At 42.0% G+C, this 9,282-nt stretch overlaps 1 protein-coding gene across 1 annotated transcript in view; it reads right to left on the bottom strand.

Annotated features, from left to right (window-relative positions):
* The window catches only part of niban2a (niban apoptosis regulator 2a), a 32,949-nt gene extending 23,667 nt beyond the window's left edge, over positions 1-9,282 (bottom strand). Inside the window, exons 1-2 of the mRNA XM_085279046.1 lie at positions 9,059-9,282; positions 146-276 (exon numbers count right to left, since the gene is read on the bottom strand). Coding sequence (XP_085135172.1) covers positions 146-276; positions 9,059-9,113 — 186 coding nt within the window. The 5' untranslated portion in view covers positions 9,114-9,282. The remainder of the gene's footprint in view (positions 1-145; positions 277-9,058) is intronic.

The raw sequence follows: 9,282 nt of genomic DNA, 5'->3' as shown, positions 1-9,282 counted from the left end.
CTCCACCTCTCCACGCTCTATTCCACCAGGCTGTCTCTTGTGGCTTTATTAAATGTTCAGAAATATAAACAGAGGGGGTCTGAGGGGGCCAGTGGAGGCCACTATTTTATTTGTTTTTTTCCCATTGAATGACCAAGTGTCATACCTTTCTGTGAAGCAGCTGAGACTGCGTCCCTCCTCCTCCTTCTATCTCAAAGCGGACGCTGTTGAAGAGGGCGACTGCATACTGCTGCTCGTACACTTGGCTGAACTCTTTCATCCATTCTCTGGTCCGAGCTGCAGGGGGAGAGAGAGAGAGACACACACACACACACACACACACACACACACACACACACACACACACACACACACACACACACACACACACACACACAAAATCAGCGTCGTCTTCTGCACCAGTGCATGATTAACACAATCTATCTTATGTCTTATAGTAGAAGGACAAAAGATAAGTTCTGCAGTTTTCTTTCACAAGGTAACTTTAGAGATTTATAAAGTCAGAAATTGACCTAATTATACTACTTAAATGCTTAATACTTTATTTTGAATCTGGCAACCCAAGTCAGAGAGAAAAGAAATTAAATTCCTGAAAGGACAGACTGGTTCACTCTATTCCAAGCATGTTTTTCAAAAGTCACCAGTGCTGCAGTTTAAATTTCATTGTCAAAAATTAACTGGGTTAGATAAAGAGCTGCTGTTCTCGTGTGAAGGCACGCTGTCTCTTTCACTTGCTTATTTAAAGGCCTCAACCTTTACTCCTGCTATCGGTTCTTTATGAAAACTCCCATATAATAAAATGTAAAGTGGACATTTGAGATAGCGATTCTCAGGCAAAGCTCAACAAAGAGGTACCTCTCATGTATGATCGGCACAAACCGTTGTATTAAGTGAAGCTCTAACAGACTCACAGCTGAAGTATTACTTCAGTCATTACATAAATTTTAAAGCAACACTTTGTTTTGTTCAATTTCATTTTAATCGTACTGAATTTAAACTGTTACATTTAAATCAAAAGACAAAAGAAAAGTCAAATCAATCAAAAGAAAAGTTTATGGAACGACTGCATCGCTGGAAATATTGGTTTTACACACACAAACCTTTAAAAGGAGGAACACGAACAAAGAGCTACAGTTATGATGAATAAATGAAAGTATTTTTAGTTTACACTATGTAGCTTTCATAATATTTGGTTCGACCACCTTTATTCTTCAACAAAGCCTGAACTGTCTGAGGAAAGCTGCCTTTGAAATGCTTTAAGTAGTCTTCAGGAATAATTCTCCGGGCTTCTTGAAGGTCATTTAAAGCTCTCCTTTGGATGTTGGCTGCCCTTTGCTCCATCCTCTGTCGAGATGTTCCCACATTGCTTTAATTGCAAGGATTTAATTATGGGCTTTAATTATGGGCTCTTGGGAGGTCAGTGCATGACTGATAATGTTCCATTGCACTTTTTCTACCCAGATATGCTTTTAGTGCATTGACACTGTGTGTCATTGTCATGCTGAAAAACAAAGCTGCTGTTGATTAGATGATTTCCAGGTGGCGTTGAATAGTGGATCTAAACCTGATGGTACTCTTCTGTGTTCATAATTCCACAACAACACTGTCTAAAGTACAGAGCCTCCACCGTGTTTTACAGGTGGCTGTAGAAACTCACTGTTGCACCTCTCTTTTGAGCTCCTCTGCACATATTGATGACAAATTTGAATTCATAACTTGGTTTCTCAGCCTTTTCTCCCACTTTCCCTTCCTTATGAATTTTGGCTTACAGTTCTTAGGGAACCACCTTCTTGGTGGAAAAATACTATTTCTTTTGCTCTGTCATCTTCGGCATCTTTCATAGATTCAACTAGAGAAATAGGAATAAATTATTTTGATTGTTTTCTTTTTGCGACAGGCTACTAGTAATAAAATGCCTAAAGATACAATTTAAAACTCGTCCTTTACGAAGTTGTCTGTTACATATAGACACAACACTGTTAGCTGCTTTTGTGCTTGAACAATCAGTGTTATCAACAACAATAAAGGAAAGAAATTCCTCTGACAATGATAAGGTACAAGGACTGGGCTGAAAATGAGTGAAAAAACAAAGAAAAACTTTGAAAGGCCTTCAGAGAACCTGGGGAGCTATTGCTCAAGATCACATTCATTTACAAGAAAGTCTGCCTCACTGTAAACAAATTATGAAGAAATGATTGGTGAATCAAAACTTTTGCAAAATGTAAATATGACTCAACCTGAGTAACTTGAGAGCAAAATGTAGCAACAGCACTGTATATTAGAGCATGCATTATACTGGGGTCAGCGGGGGAGCTGGCCCCAGGGAGGGGTCACTTGCCCCTCCCTTCCTTCCCTCCCCATCTCCAGCTGCCTCCCTCTTCCCGCTCCACCACAACCACCCACACATGCAGGGCCTTGGAGTAGGGGTATGTCACCAGGGTGCAGAGGAGGCTACCCCCCCCCCCCCCCCCCTGTCCCCTTCTGGCTGCCTCTGCCTCAATTTTATCCCACAACTTAGACATTCACATTACTCACACTCTCATTACACATACATATAGGATCTTGGGGGTGGGCACGATACACGGAGTCCAAAGTACCATCAGGGTGTACACCCCACCCCTGGCATCGTTGCCCACCTCTCAATGTTAAATACACGTAGACATTGAGGGCTAGCAGGAGGGACCATGCGCTTACCTGCTGCTCTCTGGCAGGTAGCTCCATGCCCTCCTGGGTTTTAAATGCACCTTAGAACACACATGCATCAACACTACAATGAGCGGGTGGAGGGAGGTTTGGAGTCTTCTCTCACCCCCATTCTCTGCGACCTGCTGGAGCAGGGGGCTAGGACTAGGTCTGCCTCCCCCCACCGCAGGGAAAAGGGAAACACCACCTGGGTCTGGGTGCAGTTCCCCCCTCCAGGGGCGGGGGCACCTAGACCCGGTTTGTAGAGTACGCTTGGGGAGTGTGATCGTGTGTACAACGTCTCTTTATGTCTGTCTCCACGTTGGTTGAGTGTGGAGTGAGTGCATATGAGAGCATGAGGGTGGGAATGGATGTTTGTATCTGTGTGTATCTTTGTATCTGGAATGGATGTTTGTATCTGTGTGTGCCTGTATGTCTGTGTCTATATGTCAGGTTGGGTGTCAGGCGCCACCTCTCTGGGGACATCTCAGGCCCTCCAAGGTTTGGAGGCCTATCTCCCCCTACCACTTCCCCTGCCAGTGGCGGACTCCCTCAGACATCGGTGCGTTGGTGGTTCTTTGTGTCCGGGGATGGGCGTCCAGGTACACACCGGCTCACTCCTTGGCGGCCGCTTATCGGGGCCTGGGGCCTGGGGCTCGCTTGGGCCACTTTGGAGGTGGGGTGCCCCCGGCCTCTCGGCCTGGGGCTCGGTCACTCAGGCGCAGCTGGCTGCCGGCGGAGCTCACGGGCGCGTCACTGCAACTCCCCCTGGCTTCTGCTCCGTGGCTGCTGAGTGAGCCCTCATCTGGGACTCTCCTCAGCTCTTTCCGGGACAGTGGCGCGGCTGCCCCTCTGTTGGTCTTCCTTGGTCTCTTGTGTTCTGGGGGCCTCTGGATGTCTGGAGTTTTGATCTCCTCCACACCTGCTTCATGCCCTGGAGGACGGGGCTGTGGCCCCCCCACACCCTCTAGCAGATTATTACATGGAGAAACCTTTTAAAAAACAAAAAACAAGCGCGTCCATGCTCACAGGTGTACACACGGGTGATCACACCCACAAACTACACCCTTTTTGGCTCCTACCTCAAAGCACACTGTGTTCTGTTGATCTTATGTGCTGCACAATAATGTTTAATATTTAGTATTTACTGTCATATTCCCATATATCATTGTGATGTTGTTTATTCTATTACTCTTGTTCTCTTCTGCTTGCTTTCTTTTTTCTTTCTCAGCAGGTGATCCAGGTGATTGATATATGCATTTTTTTTTTCTCTGCCCGTTCTGTTGGTTTTTGTTTTTTGCCCTTCTCCCCCGTCCCTCTTCTCAGCTGTTTCTCTTTCCCTCTTTCTTTCTCCCCTTCTTTCCCCCAGTCAAGTCTGTCCCGTATTCAGTAAGTGAAAATAAAATAAACAATAAAAGGTGAATCAAATGGACCATTATGGCAAGGCTGGGATGGTCAGTTTGGTAAAGTAAATCCGTTGGGCATCTTTCTTTGCCTTTAGACAACAATTCTGATGGCAAAAGAGCCAAACGGGACAGGCCAAAAAAAAAGAAAAAAAAAAAGAGCATGCATTATATTTCAGCCGACGTCCATAATTTATTATGCAAATAACTTGAAATAATGCCAACTCTCATGAAAAAATACTATTAGGTAAGTGCACAATACAGTAGAAAAAAATACTCTGAAATGATCCTTTAACTTGTTTTAAGTCATCTCAAAATCTGATATTTAAACTCAAACTTGAATTTCTAAAAGGAATATTTAAGTTTACACAAACGAACCATTTGTAACTTCTTTGAGCATTTCAGACTACAGTGCACATTTGTTAATGCAGTTTGGAGGTTCTGGACAAACCAAAACCTGACAACATTTGCTCAGGCTCCAGTAAATGGCAGCTGCTTTCTCTTCATCGTTTGTATATATCAAATTATTAAGTTCTGAATATATCTGTTAGCGTAAGTCCTTGTTTGTATAAAAGCAAAGCCTCCTGGTATTGCTGAAAGACTTTTCTGTGTTCCACATATCCTCGAGATTTGTTATCTGTCGTCATTCAGCTTCCTAATAAATAGACTGAGAAGCTGCTGGAGGGGACAAAGGCTTTTCCCACGTTCTAATGCTGGAAAAGAGTTGGTGTTCGAGCTGATCAGTGTCTTTGGCTCATTCAGCAGCATATAGTGTTGACTATGATCTGTTTATGGAAGGAACGACGCAGGAAGGAGGGAGCCAGCTTGCAGTGGGAGAGCAGGAAGGAAAGAGCTGACAGGACAGGATAGATGGAGGGAATGTGGAGGAGACTGGGGACAGGGACACGCATTTAAAAACACCATGACATACCAGGATGAGAGGGGAGGGCAGGTTAAGGGGCTGCAAGATAGCGAGGCACCTGGAAAAACTAAACATCAGCAAGTACTTTAAATTGTTCCAGACGATGGCTTTGAATCTCTCGTCAGGTTTGTCATTCCATTCCTTTTATTGAAGGATTTTTTTCTTCATCCTCGGTGGGTTTATCAGACAGGGTCTGCCTTCAGAACAGTTAGTCTCAGAAAAAATGCAGAGGATATCTGATTTTGGATGGAAACTCTCTTTATCCTGGCTAAATTTCCTCTAGATTACGCTCCGGTTACTGTGGCCTCCACTGCAAACTTGCAGAGAGTTGGTACTTTCCACCGTTCGCCTTGCTGAGCCAAAATCAGCAGACTAGGAAGCTGTAAATGAGCACTTAGAAATTAAAACAAAGCCCACATCATAAAATACATACTCGGTTCTCTCATTCAAACTGTATAGCCATGTGCTATAGTTGTTACAACCCTCCTCCATCTCTTGTTTGCTATTTACTTTACATGTGACATCATGGAATAGAGTAAAAATGGAACTTTTGGTACTTTTTATACGCCATACTTAAGTATTTTCCAGTGTTTGCATGTCCTTTTAGAGGATTAAATGAAACAGGAAATGGTTAGGGTTAGCTTCAGACTCTGAGCTGGAAAGTAATTTATCACAAATACCTCCAACAAAAAAACCACATATTTTAGCTTTCTTTTTTTTTTCTTGTATAAGAATTACAGACTCTCTATCAGTGCTTCCTATGCTTACTTAAAATCTTAAGCCCATAACCCAGATTCATGACCTTGATGTAAACCTTTGTTTCATTCCTTCAATTTTTTAAGTGCATTTGTAATGAATAACAAATAACAGTAGGCAAGAGCATGGAGGAACTGATGGCAGAAGGACACTGCAGACAAAAAGGCATTGTTCAGTAGATGTACACTGAAGTGGGCTTAAGATTAGCAAAGGACAGCAGGGCCCACAATCTTTCCAAGTAGGAAAACCGAAGAACAGCAAAGGAAAAGCAGTTTGCAGTGACAAATTCTTTCAGGCAATAAGTAATGAAACTGCAGCCAACTTGAAATGCATTCATGCACTTCTTTGCAGCTATTTTGGAGCATTATCTAAATTGACTTAAATTTTCAGGCTCACTGGGGCATAACAACTGTGTGTATACAACAACCCTTAAAACATGATTTAAGAAGGCTTAAAAGGTTTGCTGACTTTGTTCCAAAATAAGATTTATGAAGTTTTTTCCCAACTGGAAGTTCTCCTCTGCTAGTATGCCCAAGGTTTGAGCTCAGGATTCTTTGAATACCATGGCTCTCTTAGAATAATTACAATTTCCTAAGGCAAATATAATATTTATGGAATAAATGTATGATTAATAAAGATGAGTTGGATATGAATTCTGTCGGTGCTTAAAAACCAAATTGTGCATTTTTTATAGGAGTGGATTTACAGTTTTGTTGTGAAGGGAGAGAAAGAAAACAATCATCACCACTTATCATTAATCAGTCGTCATTGTCAATCAGTGTCGTCATCAATTACCAACCCTCATTATCATCAATCATTGCCAGCAACTGATGATGATTGATAACAATCAGTCGTCATCAAGCACCAATCCTTATCATTATCAATCATTATCAGTCATCGTCATCATCAATCATCATCCACTGTTTAACATCAAAAGGCTTAGCCAGATAGGTGAGTAGATGAATAAAAATGGTAAAATACTAATAAAACTAAAAAAGGCAGACATGAGCGTGAACATTATTTTCAACAGATTTATAAAACCGTGTGCACAAACAGTCTGAGGTGTGCCTGAGTTAGGCATGTTGTCCCTTTTTATAATTACCTGTTTTGCGTCATGTTGGCAAAAGAGGGCGGTGTCACTCACATGGCAAAGTTCATGTTTTGTTGCTGAATTTAACTATTAGCTTCTTATCTTTTTTACTGCAGTGTTAGTTCTTTTTCTATTGATCTCTAATATAAATACTTTTTTTTTATTTTAACTTTATTTTTGAACAGTTTTTTTTTTGTTCCAAGTAACAATGCTGTCATGCTAATGTTTAGCATCAAAGCTACCATCTTCATTTCATTTGTAGCAAATTTCAGAGCAACACGTGCAGCTCCTCAAAGGTGAACACTGTGACTCGATCCAGAAAAGTCAGCTGATCACCAGAAACAGCTGACTGGATTTGACTCTAATTCTTTGGCTGTTTTTATCTAAAACCTGCTGTGAAACGATTAATCTACTAACTTATTCTTTGAGGATGATCGCTTATATTTCAAGGGTTTGATAGTAGGCAGCACATATCTAGGCCAAGGTTTGAGTCTGTTGGTTATTTCTGCCTTAAGCAGACCATAGATGGGTGAACATGTGGGTCAGCAGGCAGTTATGATTTGCATGTGTCTCACACACATGGGGTTGCTGTGTGGGTCCTATAGGGGAGGAGATCATTGAGTAGTTGCCTTTGTGGGAGTTAGACACAACAAGATTCCTGACTCAAAAACGCTGACTGGTCTTTACCCTGTCTCACACACGAACTTAAAAGGTGCAAACACATCGACAAGTGGGACCTGGATAAAAAGAAAGTTTTCTTTTTTCTTTAAAGACATGCACAGGTGTTCACTTGTCTTCTGTTGACGTGGGTGTTTTCACTGTGTTGATTTGTAGAAGATACTGGCAGGAACAACACAGAGAGGGGTGTGTGTGAGAGTCAGACGGCCTGTGACATGTTTCTACCTGCTTCACTTGTTATCTTCCCCTCTCCCTCTGACTAGTCTCTTTATATGGATCTTTTTCTGAGTGGACTCATAAGCAGGAAATACTGCACTCGCGTATTTTAACGATGAAGGCCTGCATGTAGCTAAATGTCATATTTTCTACCTTCGCAGCTTTCCACAGTCATGTGGACCCTACATTTTATAGTTTTAACATATTTTATCATTAACAAGCCTTACATTATGACACATGATGATACCTGACTGAGCGCCTTTCAAGAATGAAGACCAGCACATGTGGCTAAGGGCTCCAAAAAGCCAGTAAGACCAGATTGCTTTGTTCCTAAGGTCAAGAACTTTCACATTGAACACCTTGCTTGTACTTTCTAAAGCCCAGTTTCTGCTCATTCTGAATGTCACACATCTTTGGATCAACTTTGGATCAGTATAAGACAGCAGAAAACATGTATTTCTCTGGCCAGAACCCCCAAAGTCACACAAAAGGCAAAAACAAAACCCCTCATATTTGAGAAGTTACATTTGATATTTATCCTTTTATATGTGAACTACCTTTTTTTTTTTTTTTTTTTACAACAGCCAGATTCTAACAGGGTGATTCTTCCCACTTTTTTTCTATTTCTGCTCACAAAAGGAAAATCTAACAAACACACTCGGTGCCTGAGCCTCTAGAGAATAATTCTGGGTTTCCTCATAGGAGTACTTCTGCCAGCGTATGCACACAAACAGGATTACAACCCTGAACTAAAGGGGCATCCCAGCTGAGGCTGAAATGACCCTGATACAAAAGTTTTAGGAAATGACAAGTCTGGAAGATTGAACTCCATGCATTAAAACAAAAACAAAAAACACTAGTTTTTCCCAAATTCCTGAAGTGGTTTTGATACTCGAACGCATCACCAAGCTACTTCTAGGACAGGGATCACGTTATATCCATTGAAGTATCTCAGTCTTTGTATTGTTCTTCTACTCGCATGACTTTAATAGACGCCCAGACCTGCTGCCCAGCTCACTCTGTGGAGCAATCTGAGACTTAAATAGCAGTCAGTCCATAACTTATACAAACATGCTGCAACATCGGAAACCTACTTATTATCTCTAAGAAACAGGGCTGCAGTGGAGTTGAGATTCATGGGAAGCCTTCAAGTAAAGCACACCTACAAGGCGGTGGCACAAAAGTAACCGTCTATACTTGATTTCTGCAGTTTAGATGATAAAAGTAATATAAATCGATTTTCTTAAAGGCAACAACATGGTCAAAACTCTGTAATAAGATTGTTATAACGCGCAACGGTACTCATCTTACCTGTAATCATCTCCCGCCTATCCTCATCCAGGTGAGAGGAAACCACGTCCCCCATGGTTACAGGAGAGCCTCTGATATCCTCTAAGTATCCTAACTCGGCAGGTTTTACTCCAGGGGAAAATTTCCAGCAGTCTCCGGGCAAACCCTCTGGGAATTTCTCTCACTTTCCCCCCTTAGAGAGGAGCACTGTTCTGGCGTTGGTGCGTTGAGTGTGGGCGCCTTCA

This window comes from Mchenga conophoros, linkage group LG7 (genome assembly GCF_057382185.1).
Source record: "Mchenga conophoros isolate Kocher_MC1m ecotype Shallow Benthic linkage group LG7, M_conophoros_male_GT1.1, whole genome shotgun sequence".
Taxonomy (NCBI): Eukaryota; Metazoa; Chordata; class Actinopteri; order Cichliformes; family Cichlidae; genus Mchenga; species Mchenga conophoros.
This window is presented reverse-complemented; position numbering and strand designations above follow the sequence as displayed.